The sequence below is a fragment of the Dendronephthya gigantea genome, unplaced genomic scaffold, assembly GCF_004324835.1.
Source record: "Dendronephthya gigantea isolate DGI-Jeju-01 unplaced genomic scaffold, DenGig_1.0 000003F, whole genome shotgun sequence".
NCBI classification, from domain to species: Eukaryota; Metazoa; Cnidaria; class Anthozoa; order Malacalcyonacea; family Nephtheidae; genus Dendronephthya; species Dendronephthya gigantea.
The window spans coordinates 999,989-1,022,910 of NW_021163013.1; the positions used below are offsets into that span (position 1 = coordinate 999,989).

The 22,922-nt window shown below is 36.5% G+C and overlaps 2 protein-coding genes across 2 annotated transcripts; both read right to left on the minus strand.

The window, feature by feature from the left end:
* Positions 1-4,517: 4,517 nt before the first annotated feature.
* On the minus strand, positions 4,518-14,440 carry LOC114541977 (cytochrome P450 4V2-like). The gene is made up of 14 exons (XM_028561765.1): positions 14,246-14,440; positions 13,490-13,602; positions 13,146-13,218; positions 11,718-11,730; positions 11,307-11,427; positions 10,534-10,603; positions 9,487-9,556; positions 9,105-9,231; positions 8,384-8,575; positions 8,146-8,248; positions 7,562-7,635; positions 7,067-7,133; positions 6,515-6,694; positions 4,518-5,613 (listed from the first exon to the last, which is right to left on the minus strand). Exons 1-14 carry the CDS (start codon positions 14,403-14,405, stop codon positions 5,450-5,452), a joined length of 1,527 nt encoding a protein of 508 aa, XP_028417566.1. The 5' UTR covers positions 14,406-14,440; the 3' UTR covers positions 4,518-5,449.
* Positions 14,441-16,115: 1,675 nt separating this feature from the next.
* LOC114538727 (NADH dehydrogenase [ubiquinone] 1 alpha subcomplex subunit 9, mitochondrial-like) lies at positions 16,116-22,543 on the minus strand. The gene is made up of 12 exons (XM_028559755.1): positions 22,465-22,543; positions 22,278-22,330; positions 21,500-21,617; positions 20,755-20,852; positions 20,228-20,319; positions 19,286-19,427; positions 18,367-18,469; positions 18,172-18,242; positions 17,582-17,655; positions 17,075-17,170; positions 16,657-16,723; positions 16,116-16,387 (listed from the first exon to the last, which is right to left on the minus strand). The coding sequence occupies exons 1-12, from the start codon at positions 22,511-22,513 to the stop codon at positions 16,211-16,213; spliced, it is 1,140 nt and encodes a 379-aa protein (XP_028415556.1). The 5' UTR covers positions 22,514-22,543; the 3' UTR covers positions 16,116-16,210.
* Positions 22,544-22,922: the final 379 nt, after the last annotated feature.

The following is a 22,922-nucleotide window of genomic DNA, read 5'->3' on the forward strand; positions in this document are numbered from 1 at the left end:
TGGTCAATTCAACTACACATACAGAATGGAAAATATATAGTTCCTAGTTAAAAGAAAAAACGAAAAGAATTTCGCTGATCATAAACCGCAATACGACGCTGCGTAAATTTATGTTTTAGCCAAGCAGCTTCTGCGAGTTTTCTGGAGTTCGTGCTTGGGTCAAATAAACTCAAAATATCCTCGAATAATGCCTAATGCATTGATCAATAATTACTCGCAGAGAAAAATCTATTGCATGGAAAGAAACGAAGTTATTTCCACATTTTGTACGTCAGATACCCGACTATTTTCATATTCATATCTGAATCCGAATGTGAAAATGAGTATGAAACCGTAAAGCTGATGGTTGCGTCTGTTGCGATTGGTCTTGAAAGCAAACGGCGTCGCCCTTAACTACGCCATTGAGTTTAGGCTATATAAACTTTGGAAAATGTTTGGCTTTTCAAATTCCCGGTGATGCATGTAAATAGCTTGATATACACATTATAATGATACTCGTTTGGTCACATGCAATCATAAATTAGGTTAATACGTTTCATCATGACATCAAACGTGGTATAATAACTGCCTAAAATAGACAAAACACTTCTCGACGTTTCGACCTGAGAACCTTCGTCAGGAGAGTTAGTATCAAAATAAAAAGAGGAGAATATATGTTTTGTATGGGGGCAACACGTGATAAAAATGGGCCAATAGAAAACAAAAAAATCAAAACAAATTGGAATAAATTACGTTGCCATAGAGACGCCTGATTGTGGGCTAAGAATAGCCCGCAATGAGGGGAGCCTGATCAGCAACGAAAATATATTACAAACAGTTTTGATGTAAACAAAGAAATGGGATTCATACAGCGGATTCCTTTTGACTCCAAAATAACAAGCGTTCGCAACACATATTGGGTCGTTTAGAATATGACGTTTCAATTTTGAAATGTCGCACGGTTTTGGCGCACATCTTTCATGTAAACATATTCGAAACGCTTGCGGTATTTTAGAATGTGGAAAGTCATACGAAAGGGCGATCCTATCGTCATGGGACACTTAACACAAGCACTTTCTTTTAACACAAGCACTTTCTTTAAAGCACTTTCTTTCAACAACACTGCAAGTATGCCAAAGCACAAATGGAACGCTCCGCCCATTCCTTGGAAACAGTGCATGTGACACTTCAAATGTCATATTAAACGACCCAACATGCGTTGCGAAAGCTTGTTGTTTTGGAGTCAAACGGAATCCGCTGCATTACTCTGGGCGAATGAACGTAAATAAAAGAGTCTTTCATTTATGCTAGAGGGACGGAGAATACCAAGACTGAGTCGCATTTCCTTTCGTTTACGGCTATTGTTAGTACCGGAAATGGGACAGAGGGCTCTAATTCTTATGTCCGTGACATATTGATTACCAGACTGAGGTAAAGTGTCTGAAAACAGTCTTGGTGTCATCGTGGTTGTTGACCGACATACGGTGTTCAACAAACCTTACCCTTAGAGATCTTGTTTCATCATGAAACTTTTATGAATAATTAAAATTTATGTACAGTTGCTATAAAAGTTAGTAAATTTACAAACTTACCAAAAGTCAAAATGATAGCAGTCTTTCGTAACAAAATGGTAATGTTACAATTAGCTGCTGAAATATATCCTATCTATAAAAGGTGTTAAAATGAAAAGGTCTCAGTTCGTGATGCGTTGCGATTTCGAAATCAGGAAGTGGCACAAACGAAAAAGCATGTTTATTTCATTCATTTTCGTTTCCTGTAGGGTTAATACGCAAGCTGCAAGCATATACAGTCTACTACACTGGCGGTCAAAATTCAAAAAGAACTGCTCAAAACAAGTTAAACTACTCTCGAATGAACGTAACTGTCCCTCTTACAATATATACGAGTAAATATAGACTAGTTTACATGCTAAGATATATGAAATATTAATATTTTGTTGACCCTCTTTTGGCCATATAATTTATGACGGCCTTACACCGGCGTGGCATACTTTCTGTTAAGGTGGTAATCTTAACGGTCAAAAGAAATTCATCCTAGGGACAGTCTTTACAGCAACGCATAAATCATGAACGGTTCATGAATGAATTCCTTTCTTGCACTATCCCCTTCACATTTTACCACAGAATTTCAGTAGGGTTAAAGTCTTTTGACTGTGCACGCCAATCTATTTCTGTCACCTCCTCTTCCTGAAACCATTGTTTGACTATATCTTGGAAGGGTGGCAGGTTGCATTACATTATTGAAATATTGCTTGGAATAAGAGAATTATCCAAAACGCCTATGAAGCTCTCTCCTGTATTCGCTTCTTTTTATGAATTTGTATCTAAACAGTTCTTTTTTACCGCTAGTGTACAATAAAAGATTGATTGTTACGATTCCTGTTACATACGATAATAGCAACATTTGAGCAGTTCTTTTTGACCGCCAGTGTATATTTGAGCATTCTTGAATATTTTTATGTAGTGGAAAGACCAAATTCACTTAAGGTAAATACAAATTGCCTGACTAATTAATATTTCTGACGAATTAATATTTCTGACTAAACTGGGGAGGCTGGGACCCGCAGAATTCGCGTGTATTAAAAATATATCGTCATTTCTCGTCCAAACGCAATACAATTAACCAACATCAGCACATTCTTTAAACCTAATAAGAACAAATGCATCAAGTTTAAATGACACACCATTTTTTGTTCCTATCACGTCATTCTTCCTTCTTGATCTTCGCTTGTATTTCGTGAAATGAAACACGTTCCCATTTACTATAGCTTTAGTAAAAAACTCCCCTTCATGTTCAATGTCACTCCTTTCATAAAACTCGTCGACGAGATACCTTTCCTCCACATTCAAAGGTCTGGAATAGGATGCCCCTAAAAAGGTTACATTTTGTGGCATTTTCCTGCGGTGCGTACACATTGGGTTGATCTTTCACGAAGTAGGCGGCTTCATCTTTAAGAGGATCAGTGGTTTTAACAGTGCTACAAAGCAGTGACAATTTTTTGTACAAGAGAAAAGAATTTACAATCTGCTGTGGAACTGCTCGAGTTCCATGAAAAAAGCTCAAAAGTACCCTGTTAAAGCCGTCAAAAATATACGAGGAATAGCAAGGCAATGGACCCCAATCAATTACCGCTTGTACTAGATGGGTCAGCTGATGGACATTGTACGTCATATGTATTTTGCCATACAACACTTGAAATCTTGTCAGCCTGGTTGAGATCAGCAGAGCTAATACTTGACTTGATTAGCAACTAAACGCAAGTAGCGACCAGTGCCACTCAGAGCCCTTCTAAAATGCTTATTTTGTCATAGACCTTGGAACCCTTTTAACCTCTTGCGGTGTAATCATCCTTTTCAATAGTGAATCATTAAGTGCAACGTCTTTGCCAAGATACCATGGCTCATTGTGATTGGTAGAATCAAACCATAGATGTCCCAGTAGTCTTGTAACGCCCTGGCAGGTCTATGCAATGTAGGTTGTCTACAACAAATCCTCTTGCAATGTCAGAGAATATAGAGAAAATCAGACAGTTTGGTTGGCCTTTCACCCCTATACTAGCTCTTTTTTTTCGGAATGCAATTCGACCATCTTTCTTCATTTCCTCGTGTCTTCTCAAGTCAGGCTATAGCACCTCTTCTTGATAGACGCTACAATGACCACCTCCTTTTTCAATTGTCTGTCCTAGGTTTTCGCACCAACCACAGCTATACAAACCATTAAATTGTTGGATATTCTGCAACATAAACCTTGCCACGCTGTCACACGAGCAGATGCACGCGAAGAAACTCTGGAACAAACATTCACACCACCACGAACCCATCTTATTCCAATGTTACTCAATTTTGTTAGTTCCTCTGTAAAAAGCTTAAGGAAAGTAGTCATAATTGGTTTACCAGTTCCAAACCATAAACCAATTAAGAATACGTTTTATCTCCTTTGCTTTGGTGGAAGTTCATTCAAGATTCCCTGGAGTGGCCAAACCCCGAAGTTGGAAGACATTAAAATTGGTACTCCATCACAATTGAAGGAAAGACTTACGGCATTTGGATCTGACATCAACAAGCCTCTAACAATAGATTAATTGGTATAATTGGCCACCAAAAATGTCCTCAATTGCTGAAGAGGACACTTTGTTTCTCGTAAATCTATATGCAAGGTTTAAAGTCTCACCACTCTTTGTGAACAAATCACGTATTTGCTTTTCAAGAGGCAAGTAAATGAAGAAGTTCCCAACTTGCACTAGCGCATCCTTTTGATACATTGCATTACATAGTGTAGTAAGTGTAAATTCAAGATATTCAATACCTGTCAGCATAGCATTGCAAATAGGGCAATACAGCTTAAACTGAACACTGTTCTTAAAAGGATTAAAATGTTTGTCGAAAAGATACTTTGTCTTTGGCAGGCGTGAGTCACGAGGTAGCAATGCAGTTAGTATAATTAATATAAAAGTCACGCTATTTCCAAAATAGGCAATATTTCATAATTTATTGTATAATAATTATTATATAGCCAACGTGAATTTTATTTCTTATAGATTTAACATATTTGCAGTGATCAAAAATATAGACAGATTTCGCGCACAAAATTTTAATACGTTTATTCTTTAAATAAACTGGGTTAATGAAATTTGGTTTCCCTAATTTCGTCTGTATTTGGGAAGCCCCTATACAAGATTAGTTCAGAGTCTTCAGACATAAATGTTAAGATATGCATGTTGTTTTTAGGCAGGTGTGTAAACCGATCGTTCATTTACATGTGTTATCATTTTTCAGAATCTATACACGAGATATTATTGCTCGATCAATATAATGCTATATCATCAAAATGAGTGGGATTTTCTGTTCAACATATTCACGGATTTTTTATTGTGTGACTTCAATACCCATAGATTTTTTGCAATTTAACAGCTGCATGCATGCATAATCGAATGAGTTCAATCTTAAATCTTTGGTCTATAGTAAATTAATTTTGTCAAAGTTCCCGACATATCAATTATGACAACGCCACTTTTGAACAAAGTTCAATCTATAATTTCAATTGCATATCGAATTTGTTCGAATAACTTTCGAGATCTTTTCAACCTTTTCTCCTCTACGTTTTGTGATTTATAACTACTTTTCCTAAAGCGTAGATGTTGATATTTCATTCATTTTAAGCATTCTTTAAGATTCAAACGCTGTAAATGCTTAATAAGATGAGAATTCTTCAACAAGCTGAATAACCTCGCCAAAAATATGACACTATTACGAAAACATTGTTTTATAATAATGCCTAACGTTTTAGTGTCAGGTATTTCAGCCTAAATTTATAGAAAATCGTTTGATGTGGAGAAATGTAAGCCCAGATTCATCACCTGTTATCATTCCAGGTATATTAGAGTTCAGTGGGTCTAGGTCGTCTGTAGAGGTCATTAATTTCAATTTTAGAAGAGCGGTATCGAACATGTTTAAAAAATTCTTGTTTCCAACTCCACCATAATACCACTTGTGGATTTCAGAATAATTTCTGCACTTTTCCTAATATCATCAGACGACTGAGTAGACTTGATATTAAAATGGCGTATGATGGATGCTAATACAATTTTGTCTTCCATCATAGCAAATCTTTGTCCTGCAACGAAAATGCCAGACTTTTATCCATTATTTTGTACTTTGGACAGTATCTTCGTTTTCCTTTCTGGCCATTTTGTCCATGACCATGAAATAATTAATAATGGTAATTGAACTGAGTGCAATTTTGGTGTGAAATCAAACGCGTGATTACAAATCGCACGACCACGAAGCGGGAGTGTGATTTATAATCACAAGTTTGGTTTCACACCAAAATTGCACGATACAAATTGCAATTTCCACTTAATTATATTCATTTTTAAATCATACAAAAAAAACAAATTCAAAACCATTTATTGGCTGGAAGAACCGTAAACGGCGTAAAATGTGAGTAATTTTCATCTATTTTTGTCAAGAAAGTTTGCGGGGCATTTAAAAATTCAAAATAATAAAATTTTGTGCTATTCTTCCTGTAATTGATTGGATAGTTAATACTAAATCTGATTGGTTATTGTGGTGCAGAGCTTCAATCTTATTGGCTTATAAATGATGTGGATAATGCTCAAAAATAGTGCGATTTGGGAATTATCAAATTATTTTCAACCAGTCAGATTGCAAGAGACACCATTGATTTCAAAATGAATATAATAAATGAAATAATTGTACTCCTCTCGACTAAATAAATCTGCACCCGGTAATATTATTACGCTAATAATGACAACGATACAATGAAGATCGTTAGAATCTATCCAGAACAGTAATAATACATTTTTGTTAACAGAACACCTTGAAGGTTTTTTCTAATCATGTTTCAAGGCTAGACTTCAAAAATTGATCCATTGCATACTGTAACATGAATTCTTAGCAATAGCCAGAAATTTCATCATGTAATAACTACAGTGAGACACGCAATCTGACTGGTTAATTAATGTACATGGAATAGGACTATATTTGTTACTCACCAATGCAGTTTCTTGGTCCAGCAGAAAAAGGAACATAGGCAAAAGGATGTCTTCCAACGTTATTTTCTGAAAGAAATCTGTCAGGATTGAACGTCTCTGGATTCTCCCATACTTCAGGATTACGATGCAAACCCACTGAAGCCACAATAATGCTACATCCTTTAGGAACACGGTACGGACCTGAAAAATAAAAATGCTCACATGCTCGTTTGGCGAATAAAACTAGCTAAACAAAACGTTGCTTTAATTCCCCATGCATACATGCATGCAGGGACGGGCGAAAATTTTTAAAGGTTTTATATAGAGGTTGTCTCCTCACTCGTTGTTTATAATAGTGAACAATTATTAAATTGGGAATTTCTAAATGCTCAACTTCTGAACCATTTCCTGTCACTTTGCTTAAGCTCAATCACTGAGGGTTCTGCATGGTTTCTTGTGTAATTCGAGTGCACCAAATTAAGTTGAGATGATCCCACAAGTTCAACCAGTTCATTCTTGGAATGAATTATCAACAGTCCCACATGTTACGTTGCTTTGTAAAAAAAATCTTACCGAATTTGCATTCCTCCGTCAATTCACGACCAAAGAGAGGTACAGACGGAAACAATCGCAATCCCTCCTAACAATAGAAACAAATGCAAATTGGCTGGGCTTGCACCTGTTTGAATTCACTTTGAAATTACACTCTATTTATTAGTCGGTAATCTCAAACATCAGTATTCCATAGCAAGTTTCCAATGACTCACAATATTGATCGTACTCAGTTCGTACAGGTAACGCTCGCGCGCATTAATTTTGATCATGAATCCAAATAGTATGGACAATGCGATTATCATTTATAAAATTAATAAAAATAGTTCCCTTACTAAATATTTTAATAATATTAGATTTATTTCGGTGTTTTTTTATGCTAAATTCATTTCTGCAGAAGAAAGTACATTTTCATTTCGGTAAAAGATGGAATTTTCCATTAAAGTCGGCTTCGCTTTTCAATCTTTCACCGCATGAAAACAAACATTGTTTGTATAACAATAATCAATATCTCACCTTCACGACACATTCCAGATAAGTTAAGTCCTTAAGTTGTTCAGGGTTTATTTTCCCATCAGTCGGTAAAGATTCTACAAAATACCATCACCGATTGCTTCGTCAAAAATATTACTTGAGATGTGTTCCTGAAAATTTGGGTGCATGCGCATTTCTTCTTTTCATAGTGTACGAGAGTGTAGATTCGTTCAGGTCAATCTTGAGTACTAAATATTTCTGCGCCATACCGTAGCTACTAAATCGAGACTGCTGTGACGTGATACAAGTTCAAAACGGTACTTTATATAAACGAATTCAGTGTTGACATTGCTGGCGACGGTTTTTCATACAATAGGGAAAAATAATATTGGCATTGATATACATCCAATTTCGTGAAAAATAGGTTTCTTGTAAACGTTGATCGACCAGACTTTACAACCATCGCTTTGTTTTCATTTTCATTATTTCATACTCTGGATCAACCTCGTACCCAGGGAGCGTAGGCAGCAAAACCCTGGGTACGAGGTTACTCTAGATATTCTTAGGCGAACATTGTAACAAAATTTTATGAGAAAAACCCAGAAGAAAGAAATAGTGAAACTTACCATACCAATTATCTACTTCCTGTTGCAAGCGTGATTGAACATCAGGATTAATACTAAGAAGATGAATGATCCATTGTAATGAAGCTGCTGTTGTGTCGTGACCCTGCAAGGAAAAACTGTTCACTTAGTGTGTCGCTATCTCAAGTTAGTAAAATTTGTTAGGAAAGGCTTCGCTTTAGGAAAAAAAATAGATTCCAAACCGAGGTGATTTGTAAAAAAATAAATCAGAGCAAAGTACCTCAAACATGAATGTATCGACCTCTTCTCTGACGCCCTCCTTCGTTATATTTCCCTGATCATATTCCTCTAATAAAAGATCCAAAAATGCCCGAATACGACGATTACTAGACGAATATATCGCCCTATCGTCAGAACCATCGAAATCCTCTGATTTCCGTAATTTTCGTTGCTCGATACGGTCATTAATCACCTTAATAAAGGAAATGCTTTGATAAAAAACTTTGTTTCAGTAGAATAATTCATGCATAGACAGCATAGTCCACGGCAATGTACATTGTGTTCGGTGTTCCTAAAGCGCGAACCAGTTTTGCAGATAAATAACATTGGAACGAACATACATACTAGCTACAGGACTTGCTAACAGAGTGTGAGGTCTGTACGGAGAAATATCAAACCGTGTTCATGGTGTATTGACCGAACTAAAGCGAGGTATAGCGAGGTCAATACAGAGGTTTGCTATTTTAATGTACAGACAATTTAATGTCGAAGTTCGTAAGTTAATTATTAATTACATGGCATAATTTAATGCATATATAATTATTGTAATGGTCATTTTTGTTTAGCAGTCGTGTTTTCCTAAGCATGAATTATTAAGGTATAACAAAATAGATGAACTTACGTAATTGACACAAAAACTATTATGACTACTTTTTAGCTACTATTTTTGTTAGTATCAATCAATCGTAAAACTGATAAAAGTGAATATACTCTATAAATACCTGGTTTGTGAAACCATGGAGAACATTCAAGCCTTTTTGATGGCTTCTTCCAGACGACGTTATGTTATATATGAAATCGGGCCAAAGCCATGGTGACTTCTGACGTTCTTGAATAAGTTCACATGTGCTAAAAAAAATTCGAGAGGTTACATATTGTATAGCTTCCTTGTAAACTCGGCTCTTGGCGTACGTTCTCCCAATCAAATTTTAAGTAAATTTTCGAGAGCTGTTTTTTTCACCACATTTGGTTCAATTTATCAAATACAGTAATTATAATAGAGATTCTTACTGGTTAACTTCGGTACAATAATTAACACTATTTATCTAGATGAGATCATACACACTACATACGTAATTCAATAAGAAAAAAACAGTACCTTACCTGAACACGGCTTTTGTATATTCTGGATTACTGCCATATTGAGCTTTGATGTCGATGCCCATTGACGTTTCTACAATTTGAGGAGTGAAAAGACAAGACCGTTGAGCATATAATTACGGGATTTACCGATGATCATGGAAAAATTACAAAACATACAAATCACGAGCGCAAGACTAATTTTTCTGATTTTTGAAACTCAGGATGCACGCCTATACTTGTTACGTACAAAAATAATTTCTGCACAAAATTCATTTACAACAGTAGGTAGAATATATTTTTGTGTCTGACTTGAACACACTATCATGGATAAGGCTTGATAAAAAATTGGAACAGTTGGAAATGCTGATATCCCCAGTATTTACGGGACGGAAAATGGACTAGTAAAACATAATGCACCTTATGTATAACAATGTACCTGTGAGGCCTACAAGGAACTCTGGTCTAAGTAGTCAAGGCGGGAAATTTTAAAGTTTAAATTTTCCGCCGAGACTACTCAGATCAGAATTCCCTGCAGGCGTCATGGTTTGTTATGTCATTATGCACAAGGTCTATTGCATGTAGTATTAACAATCATTTAATGGTTTCCGTGTTTGGATGGCCTGATCTAAACACGCGGGAATGCTGCGAGAGTTTAGAAAAGCGCGCGAAACATCATAAATTCGTTTATAAATTCCCGCGAAATTTCGGTGTTTGGATTGCCTGATCCAAACACGGGCTTCAACCAATCAGAACACGCGTATATACATGTTATTTTATAAAACAAATTCTTGTACATGTGTAGCGTTGGAGTGGACAATACAATTTTATCATGGAATATATTGAAATTAGCAGATGTCCCAGGAATGCATGCACAGTTGAAATTATGAAAAATATTTTTTTCGACAGTCACCATTTAACGATATCTAGACGTCGTAGTTATGCAGTTGTAAGAATTGACCTTAATGTTCTACCTAACACTAGGTGAATGGCCAAAACTGTGAAAAACAGTTGCCCAGAATTTTTAATTCTTTATTATTGCGATTTATACAGCTCAGATAAAAAAATTACCACATATGATATCCAAGACACAGAGCGTGATGTAAGGAGCTATATCAAATTCACCCTTATCAGCTTTTGCCTACAGTAAATAAATAATGACCATATACATGAGAGAATACACGATAGAACAGATTACGAGGTTATATGCAAGATTGACGAGAAACAGTAAAATCAGTGAGATTAAATCAACAAACAGGAAATTATGAACGGGCAATAGTTGACAACCTCGAGTCGTGTGCGAGGCATCCATGCGTGGTACACGCAAACTCGAATACCCCGCTGCAATCGAGCTTTCTGATTGGATGATTTACAGTTGATATAATATTATATATAATATACATCATACATTTTTTTGTTGGCTATCCGGCATCTTTCATAACAAAACTATTTATATGCTGCTAGAGAAATACGACTGACGCATAAGTATAATATATAACTCATATTGCATTTCGCATGCAAAAGAGGTTGATTTTCAAAGTGGAACGTATAGTAACGTGGTGACTGTAGTCACTTATTTGCATTTTCAAATCGTAATTTGCTTCAATAAAATATTACTGGATAGTACAGTTAACTTTGAAAACAACTATTTACTGCATCAAAAAATTGAATAATCTCAAAATGAAGATAAAACTTTTAGTTTTCACGCATGCATATTACCTGTTCCTCTTGAAGGGATTTGCTTGAGCAAGCGCGCGAAGGACTGTGGGAAGTATCTCACCGATGCTTATTCTAAATTACATACAAGTATATATGTATTCAACTGTGATGCACATGCTGAATACCTGAAGTAATTCAACGAGGATAGCAGATTGTTTTTGGTGAATAGAAACGAAGTCATTCAGAATTTTGAAATGAAATGTCGGAGTGAGAAGCCTTCGACGAGATTTCCATTTGTTACCGGTGCTGTAAAAGAAAGTGAATGGATATCTTAACCGCTTTCTTTTAACTAGACGGTAAATTTGAAGGGCTGCATGGTAAAAATGCAGGAAAATTATAAAAGTTTACAATATACATTTTCTCCGTTGACGTCACTATGCCTGAAAGCCTCGCTCTCATGAATTGTATGACCAATCACAATTCACAAACGCTGAAACTAATAAACCGTGACGTGTTGTTTTCAACTTGTATGTATGTGAATAATTTTGCGAAAATAATAGAACACAATCACGCGTGAATAAATCAATACAACTAACCTGGTTAGAAGCCCTGGAAATAAAAATAAAAAGAATATATGGAGTAAATTAAAGACGTCGATATAAAGTACATTCTGTGCATATCTTCTGATCATAACAAACTATAAAGAAACATTTCAGGGGGCAGTGCCGCAGTGGTTCGAAAAGCGGTTTAGAGTCGTTTAGTTTTATAAACGAAACCACGAACTCAAGAATGATAAAACAAAACAGAAAACAAAATGATCTATCTATTGAACAAACGAGCAGATATATTTCGATTTTCAGTACTAGTTTAATAATTACTCCGCCTGCGTATGCGCAGCGGAGTCTTAAAATGCCATGGTCTTTTTTCCTTTTAGTAGTAGTCGTAGTTTTGGGCGACAGAAGTTGGCATTTCTACAGGTAACCCAAAACAACTTCATTTTTGACCGAGAAGCCCCTGGGTTACACGGTCCACGGATGACTTATGTACATCAGTTGGCATGCAGGCGGAGTGAACGCCTTGAGCAGGCGTCTTGTTTTCAATTGAGGTCCATATTTTATTGGTTTAATTATTGCATACTAAGGATGTACATAGATATCACCTCCAATGTAGAGTGTGCATGAACAGGAGCTGCCAGGATCAGGTATGAAAATTGCGGCGCCAAGTTGCAATCCGGTATAGTGTAAACGGTGTCAAATTCAGTCTTCACAAGTTGTATGAGAGGTATTTTGTGCATTTAATTATTATCAAATCACCCTATAACGGCACACTACTCGCTTTCTACTTTTTAATTCGTGAAAAAACACGGTATTAAATCCGTAAAACACTTCTTCCGGCGTAGCGCACTTGTTCTGGATTGGGTAAGGGTTGACATGAGAGATTGAACTATGCCATTTTTAATCATCCAATTTTTTCATCCTTCACATTCGGATTATTAATTCTCACACTCACAGAATATGCGTCATATGCCAACCTCAACACAACCTTGCCCCACACCACCTTCCAAATTTATTAGGTTCTGCATGTTGATCAATGTTATATAAATTGCATTGAGGCAAAAAGGTGGTTAATATTAAGTAAGGTCTAAGTTAGTTAATATTGGGTGTTCAGGAGGAACCAGCTGCATGCTTGGCACTGAGCAAGAAAGTTTTAAAAATTTCAAGCCTTTAGTTCTTTGGAAGCTGTCTATTTCTAGTACAACTATGATATTCAGAAAGAATGCAGTGCTTTTTTGTTCAATATAAAGATTTTGTAGTAATTTGGGCGGTAGTTAACTGCATCACAAATATTGATAGTCACCATGCCCCTAATTCTTGATCTTTTACAATTTGCTTTCTTTAGGAGGAAGCTAGTGCATTCTCCTAGGAGGGTGTAAATTTTTTAAGGGGATGTTAACCGCCTTGCACCCTCCCAATATCTATCCATCCCCACAATGCTTTGCTTATGTTATTTACGAGGGTCATTACCTGTTCCAAGCCATGAATGGAGAAAAATGTAAAGTGGTGTTTTAGTGATGTTTTTCTGACTTGCTAATAATATCTAGTAGAAACATAATTAAAAAAAAACATGTAGTGATAATTAACCCTGAAATACATTGTTGACTTAGTCATTATAACTTCATTTAGACTTATATATACATAATTTTTGGTATGGTACTGAAAAAATAGTACCGATGAAATTTTACACTGCCAAATAGTTCTGAAAGCCAAATTTCACCTGTACCAATGAGAAAAAAATTAAATTGCCACAGGAAATATGCACAGGAATTGTTAAACAGTATTGGCATGTAGATATACAAGAGAATTAATACCTCAACATATTCTGGTTTATAAAGAATAACAACAGGAGTTTGTCCTAGCCAGACAGAGAACAATCCATCTGCATAACAATTGTCTACCCAACCTTTAATCTGGGTGAAAAACTCTATTAATTTTAAAGTAAAAAGTTTAAATAATTAGTCAATTAGCCTAACTTGCTTGCACTTGACAAATACTAATAATACATGTTAACATATGTAGAAGCAGGACCAGCAGGTAAAAAAGCAGGTAAAATAAAGGATTGTGTTAAAGTCTAGTTTAAAGTTATTATGGTACATATAAAGTTATAAACCCCATTTCAACGGTTCCAGCTATGATTATTATGCTTATAATTAAAATATAATTACCTTGAAAGAGACTCATATATAAATAACATAATATAATAAACACAATTATAAATGACGTACAGACGAAACAGACGGTAATGGACGAGCTGGACGTTATATCTACTCTATCTATACGGCATTGAGCACTCTCTAGTATTTCGTACGTAAACCAAACGTCATTAAATCTTTATTTTAATATATACAAGTACAAGTTACAAGTAGATTATGTATAAGAGATTAAACCAAAGTTATGCAAGGTTATTATATAAGCTTGGTTATTTGCCAAGTCATAATGGCAATTAAAGTACTCGTCATTAAAATTAAAAGCCAGGAAATTGTTACTGTTCTATTCGAATCTCCTATGTAAAAAGCTAAAACAAAACATTGGAATCTCATGCGTGAATACACTTCATACATACGTACCGTGTGGATCTCTCTTCAACGTCAGTGCGTGGCCAAAGATTGGAGAGGTTTTTACAGGAACAGGAATCAGCCATACCTCATTGCAGAATTGAAAGTGTTTCCACAACCTGATGCATAACAGGGTTAAAATAACACCGAATATTAATACTGCCACCAGCATGTTTCAATCACTGCAGCAGTTCTTCATGAAGCAAATGTAATCTGACCTTTTATATAAACAAAGAATGATCAATATTACCTTGAATGACCTTCGTGAATATCACCTTCATTGACCTTCCTGAAAACAATACTTTGACCATCGACCAGTCGTCGTCCTAACTAGTTCAACCAACGTAAGCGCGACACGCGCGCGAGTATCACACGCGCAAGTCAAAGTCTGGGCTGCCTATGGTTCAACAAGTGTCAACACATATGACATATTAACTGCATTTTCATTAGTTATTCTTACGAACTTGACTAACCTTTATTCTTGTTTTTCACTCTTGCGAAATGTTTTAAAATGCCCAAATAAGCAAAGCTTTGCACGTTTTGCATACTTTTGTGTTAAGGCCTATTTACACAACGCGATTTGTCGTATACGATTTACGCGTACCCTGTCGTATATTACCGTATGAATACAACCGTGCCCACCAACAATAGCCCCGTTTACACTACACTCGATTTATTGGCACGGCACGGCTAAAATGGGTACCCGTACCCATTTCATCTGTGCTCGGCCTTTGTTTTGGCAGCCTGTACACTAATAAAATTGGGTACGGGTACCAATTTTAGCCGTGCCGTGCCAATAGATTGATTGTAGTGTAAACGGGGCTAATATGAATGATGACTGTGGCATAGGCCCTCTTTTGCGTCCGTCAAAATGATAATTGCATACAACTTATCGTGTAGTCTAAATCAGTCTAATCAGCCACGAATGTGGCAATTTCCGTGGGTAAACACCGTTACCAGAGAATCTTAGCGTTTATTTATCCGAACGAAATTCCATCATGAATGTTTATACTTATGACATTCCTTTTCCAGCTTTCCAGTCAAAAACGGGTATGATTGTTGATCAAACATAGAAACAAGTGAAATACCAAGGAATATTTTTAGGTACTGGTTATGCTACCTGTACCCAGGGAATGGCTTTCTAAAGAGATCTTTTCCGATGGTCTGGCAATTGGTTTTTATTTTGACTTCAAGCGCGGCGAATGTTGTAATCCGATTAACGAATTGCAAGGAAATATTTCCTCGTGCTAGTTACTACAAGAACCTGCTTTCCTGGTGAAAAATATTGTCTGCAGATTCTATTTATTATTCGAATTCTCTCGATTTGTTTTTCGAGAAAGCGAACGCTATACTTCGTATATAGCTACGTATGTTTGGTCATATCCCAGCACATATTGCAACCTACACCTCCGAAGCATTTCGATCACCCTCAGAGATCTTATTTTTAGCAATCATGAAACCACGGTTAGTGGTTTCCCCGCCTAACCGTGATGAAACCACGATGAGTCACTTCAGTCACCTTGAGTGACCTTCAAGTAAATAACCCTTCACTGAACTTGCTGGAAACAAGATTAAAGTTTACTGGCTATAATAAAACCTATTTGACACGTGACGGTGCATGATTTTGAAAAAGCTGACAACTACATACGTGTGTGCCTAGGCAGGCATTAGCTGTGTTGAAGCGAAGATTCTATATAACCTCCGCTCCTAGTACCACGCGCTGAAAAAATCTTAAAATATTACGTGCTTTTCTCACAAAAATTGCTCGCAAAAAAATCAGTGGAGCAATAGAAAAAATATATGAATCCCTGCTGACCCTGCAATATATGCACCCTCCCAATCAAGCTTCCCTACAGCCCCCCCAAAAATAATGTGCAAAACGTCGGTATAAAATAAACTTTGTTTTCAACACCATAGCAGCTGAAAGACAATTGTATAAACATTTCTTTAATTTAGTCAAACTGTGTGAATTCTCTTTTAAGAATAAGCACTGGTTGGTTTACATATTTCCTCCTCGTCCAAGGCCTCCTCAAACGTCCACAAATCGCGATGACGGCGCAAAACAGTAATAGCCGCTGTATCTACAGCTGTCGGCTCAACTCCAATATCCTCAAGCATTGGCAGGCCATCAGTAGGGACATCAGTATTGAATTGCTAGATAACGATATACAACAAAAATTTCAATGCCAAAAGCGATGTGAACTTATAAATTAACAACAGCCCGCGGCCCTTTTTCAAATTCCAAATGCAAGGAAATTTATTATTAGCAGAAAGAATTGCTTTCTCCCATAATAACTATACTACAGAAGACAATAGAAAGGAAGGCATGCATTCGGGTCCAATCATAAAGTATTTTATTCAATTCACTCATAGGGTATTTCATTTACAGTACAACAACTTCTCACACATAGCCACATACATACCCTGAACAACATATCCCGCGTTAAACGAGGATCAAAAATACTTTGTTCAGCAGCCCAGGCAACGATACTAATTCAAGGCAGTGACATAAACATGAACAATTATCAGTTTGAGCATACACATGTGCATATATTTATCACCCTACAGGGGTAGGGCAGAGGAGGGTGATCCTCAGAATGCTGTGTATAGGCCCCGCATATAAGCCCAAACAACTGGCACTGTCACCAATGGTGACGACTACATTGCAACAATATAGTGTACACCTATGATGTATATCTTAAATCGAAATAGTGAATGTTGTTTTCTGCATAGTGCTAACAAAACTGTATAGCGTTGTCACGAAATTATTTTCCGCGCAAACGAAAGAAAGTGTATGTAAGTAATGTATGTAAGTGGTACTTAGTAAAGAACAAGGCTTACTTGTACAAAGGTCGAGGTAGCGTATAATGTCTAAACTTCCGTCGGTTCATTCTGTAAATGTAGTCCAACAAATCATAGAGGAAGTATTCCTTTGGTCTGCAAAGAGAGATAACGTATTAAATGCAAACCTGTTGTTTCATTTCTTAAGCCCCGTAATATGACATTTTTATGAACGCATGACGTCATAACATGTGATAAATAGTCATATCCAACGGTCCAACGTTTGACCTGCCCGCAAGGACGAAGACATCAACGTGTTCCAAGGGAGCGGAATTGTGAAATCGACACAAATTCGAGCGAATGAAGTTTAATGTTCACTCTTTTAAATAAATATTAAAGTAATTATTGAATTCGTTTTTTAAATGGTATGAAATACGATGAGTAACTTCCTAGACACTTCCCTGAGACACTTCCACGCAAGTGTGTTATTAGGTACAAAGCCAACCCGCTGACATAAGTTCAATCCAGTGAACCGAGCAATATATTTCATGAAAAATAATTACTCACCCAAAAAGTTCATAAGTACTCCCTAGTTTCCCATCATATATAGCGTTAACCGCTGCCTTAGCCACGTCTACAACCTACAGTATACCAATAGGCGAACTTAGTGATACTGGCAAAACTAAATAAAAATAATTTTATTCGCTGGGACTATGGGACTATGAACTATGTTGTCCTTTTTACCTCAATAACGAAACTCCGAAAGAAATAATGTCTTTCACAACCATCCAATCTAATATTTACAGTAGCGTGGCCAGCCTGACTATTTGTCTCGCTATGCTAACATTTTGGTGTTTATTCACTTTGAAAATAATAAAATTTCTAAGCAAATGAATAATTATAAAAACTCGAAATTTACATAGCGGGACAAAATCGTCAGGCTGGCTACCCCACTGAATATCTAAGGTCCCTCCTAGCCAGAGTTTTGCTCACTTCAATATAAGATTTAAGACATAACCTTCAATATACCATAATATTATATTAAACTTACTGCATTATAATTGTTCATATATTTCACTAGCTCTGGTTGGCTAGCGCAAGGAAGAGATAAGGAACTAATCTATACAGTACATGCTGGTGATCTTCAGAATACTTACAAAGACCGGTCTCTTTCTGGTGTTCATTCCACCATCAATCAAAGGTATACCCAAAGGAATATTGCGGAAATCTGAAAAGGCAAAATATTATCGTCAGATGGCGTACGCAAACTGTATTTGACAACTAGTTCCAGTTCTTTCCCGCCATTTCAGATAATCGGTTGCTAAAGCCCTCTAATGCCTAATGGAACATACATGAATAGTAGTTGAAAAACTTGTCTTCGTGGCCGTAAATATCAGATGGTCGTAATATTATTGCGTCAGGGAATTCTTCTCTAACGGCCTTTTCCCCGCGAGCCTAAAAAACAAATATTAATAGTTATGCTTGCTGTGTTAATATAGTATTTTGAGAAGGTGTTGGAGTGGGCGCCCATAAAGCGAGTTCTGTTGAACTTGAACGGAAATTGGCCTATAGTTATCCACGATGCAATTCCGAACAGTTTGCATACATGTATATGTATAGCATATCGCAACTCAAAGTTGATTGATAATCAACTACCGTCACGCATTGCGCACTCGAAAGCTAAAAGGGGAAAGGTCTGTCTGAACGGGCAGCTAAATGCAAATTTAGAATTTGTCAACGCTGATTTTTTGCAAAGATACTAAAAAATATTCAAGGTTCTACAACCGACGTTCTCATTTTATTTGCGCGTTCCACAAAAAACGCGTTCCACAATAACGCGCATTCTCTCAATTTCTCATTGGAAAATTCCGAGAACTACTGCACAGCCCAGCTCATAATACTAATTAGAAACGCGTGTCAAACTAAGCACTCGTCTAGTAATTCACTACACGTGCAAGATTTAATAGAGTTTAGATAAGACTCGAAGTTCATCTGGATTCATGAGCGCATTTTACACTACACTCGATTTATTTAAACCGTATGGCTAAAATGGTTACATGTACCTATTTCATATGTACCCGGCCTTTGTTTTGGTAGCCTGAACACTAACAATAAATTGAGTGTAGTGTAAACGGGACTATAATTGACTGTATAGGCTTCCGGACATTGTTACACCAATCACAAGCAAATTTTGTACATACGCACAGTACTTCACATGCTACATTACAATTGATTTAGGCGGCAGAGCAATGCTGAAGAGAAACCAAATACCTTGGATTGCAAAAAGTGCGACGGCGAATCTTCACTGGCATTTAACGCAGAAACGTGAATTAAACGCTGAACTCCAGCTTGTTTCGCAGCACGAGCGATGGTTCTGGCTCCTTCAACATGACATTCATCAAATGAAAAGTTCCTGTAATAAGTTTAAAAATGAGGGAAGTAATAATTAACTATTATTCAGCGATATTCACCGAATAATTGCTTTAGTATAAGGTGATTATTTGAAAAAGTAATATGTTGTAGAAAATAAATTTTTACAAACGTGAAAAACATCACTACGATCTTTACGACGATATTGAAGGCATAAAACGCTAAATAAGAAGTTCTTAGCTACAACGTGGGTTTTTACCTCGAAATAACTTTAGGCTACTTTTTACTTATTTCGTTGTTTTAGGTACAACAACTTCTTAAACATTTCGGATTTCTCCGCGGCCATTTTAAAAAATATGCTCAATTATCGCGCGTAATAAGTGGCAGCGCCTCTTAAGAAAGCTTATAGCATTTTGGTCGGCTACGACTTGTCAAATTGTGGCAAACAACTAAGCAAGCGCAGCAAAATTATTTACCGACGTTTACCGGCCAACGTCGCATTTAGCCGAACACTTTGCCATTGAAATTGGACGTGTAGCACAACCACACCCCCCCCCCCCGGCACGCTACTCCACTGTGTACAGTACTTGCAGGGTGATGTTTCTGAGACTTATAAGCAGGCACCAAGAAAGATAGTAAATATCCAGCCACCCGTGGTGCGTAAATCCCAGACATACAGTACCTACTGTAACATAGAATGGGGGGAAAATCGTATACGACCTAAATCAAGACTTGTCTAATGTTGCAACAGTAGAGGTGGAGCCAACCCTGGTTTGATAATGTAGCTAATATTAATAATACACATACAATACTAAAGATAAAATGACAGTATATGTACTGAACCTGGTGGGAAAGTTCTTTCCAATAAGATTGATGACGACATTTGAATGTTTCATCATGTCAGCTACACTGTTAGTATCTTGTAAATGATATTCCTGGAAATCATATTACATATAATTTTAGGGGTTTTATTTTTTATGATATTAATCTAAGCACATGCCTCAATGTTTGGGCATTTACAGCCTCAGTCAAGAAGCTTCCAGTTGATCTGAACTTAGTGCAGTCAATAAAAAGATGCATGAACACCATTGTTTTCTAATTGAAAAAATCATTGAGTGTAACCTCATTCCTAGGGGTTTATAGAGTTAGTAATGAGGGGTGGGGACACAATAGGACCTGAAGGCATTAGCATCAGTAACATTGATGAGAAAACTTGCAATTTTCTGTCAATTTTGAATTTTCAAACACATATACGGCAAGTTCTCATGGAAGACCTCAGGCCCTTAGATTTAACTTGTTCCCTTTTTGGGTTTAAATTGTACTTTTAAACAATAAAATTCTTGCAAGCACATTATAAATATCTTACTTACAAAGAACAACAGCTGACCAAGATCACCCATAACTTTCAGTTGGTTATAATCATATTCATTTCCTCTATATGGGATAACAACTTGACTGCCAACACGACCTGCATATCAAAAATAATAATCACACATGCATGCTTGTGTTGATTTGAAATTAAGAAAAAAATTCTAGCGTAGCAGAAGGGATGAAAATTCGCAAGCTCGCTGCAAGTGTTTGGCAACCATTGAGGTTGGACGCAGAAATTTCTTCCAGTGAACTTGCGAGTTAGATTTTTGCAATTAGTGAGTGAGTGCCTGTATAGTGAAATTAAAAAGCAGGTTATACCTAATGATACTCATACGTTTAGGGAGGTTTGTGCTCAGAAAGACCTCATTTTTTCAAGTAACTAGGTAATTGCAAATACTGATTAATTTACTGTAGCTCCATCTATTTCACAAGACTATTTTTATACATCAAAATTGTTGTAATTCAATTATACTGTAAGTCTGAATTTGCTGTAATTTCATAATGTCAGAATGCACAGTAACGTAACATTAAATTAACAATATTATTATATGTATGTACATCATTTGGGATTCCTCACTTTAGCAAATCACAGAGTACACTACAGTAGCATGACTGAGGTGATAAAAGAAGTTGATATGCAGAATGAATTGGAATAATTATAATGAATGGTACCCAAAAGCAAATATTGTCATTAACCATTTTAAATCCTACGACCTACATACAGACTTGTTAATATAAACTAACCCAATCTGTTAACAACATATCTTCCCAAGAATCCAGTGGCTCCAAAGACAGTTGCTACCACACCACTAAATGATGAACGTCCCCCTTTGCCAACTTTTGGCTCATAGCTTGAGTAATTCTGTGAAATGTCATATTACAATTTTGTTATGAAATCAGACTGCAGAGTGGTGAAGGGTGAAAGAAGACATGAGAGGTAAGAGGAGGCAAATACTGCAATTGATTAGAGATGATAAATGGAGTGCCAATTAACAGCGAAGGTATTTTTGATCAATTTTACACTTAAACAATGTCTCTGACCGACTCCTACTCAACTCTTACACTCTACAATTATACAGGCATACAAATAGCCAATAGGCAGAATAGAGACAAGAGTGATTTTCGAATTCTGGTTCTGGGGAGGGAAGAACATCAAGTATACGTATGAGAATAGTACTTCACAGGTGAAAAATTTTCAATGTGTGGTGCCTTGAGTGTGGTATTGTCCTACTTTCCAGTCTGATAATGAAATATAACTGGTGTTCTACAATGCTCTTTAAAGAAAGAAAATTTCATACCTCAATGCAAAAAAAAGTTCAGCAAAAATAGTAGGAAACTCGAGACGCAACTTTTCATTCACGTTTATTATTAAACACCAGACATACACATCACTATATGTAAATATAGGTTTACCCTGCTTTGCACCTACTGAATTAGTATGGGCCAATTGTAAATGACTTGGAGCTGCCTCAACAACAAATCATTTAAACATATACTTTAAAACACAATATAATATAAACACCTTCTTTTGATTGGAAATTGAGCACACACTGCATCGACCTTGCACAGTCCACACTAAAATGAAGTGGAAAGCATTGTTCTTTGAAAATTACAACCAAAATCACACCGATTTCACTGCACAACAAATAGCCAGTTACAACCATATACGAAAAATGAGTAATAACGGGAAATTTCCAGCGATTACACACCTGAAAATATACCAGAAGGTTTTGCCAAAATTAACCTTCGAGTCGCCATCTTTCATGTTGAACACATCTCGACCCAGTCTCATTTGTTTAAAACACGGACTTGGCAATCTCTGGAGAGCAAACTACCAGACAAAGGCACTGGGATAATCCACAGGATAATCGAAATCAGAAATGGTTCTGATTGGTCGTTCATGTACGCCGGTGGCATGTTGTAATGCAATTCATACGGTTTGGATTATCCCTTTCCCCAGAGCCTTTATTTGATCGCAAGAGGAAATCGCGGGCTTGCGAAACAAGATTGACCGAGATTGACCCACGAAGACGATACACTCTGGAGAACTTGGTTTGATATGCTTGGTATGATATCTATTTAGAAAACCTGGTTTGATATAACAATCTCATGATAAATTCAAATATTTATCAAAATATCAACGCAGAATATTTAACGTAACAAGTAG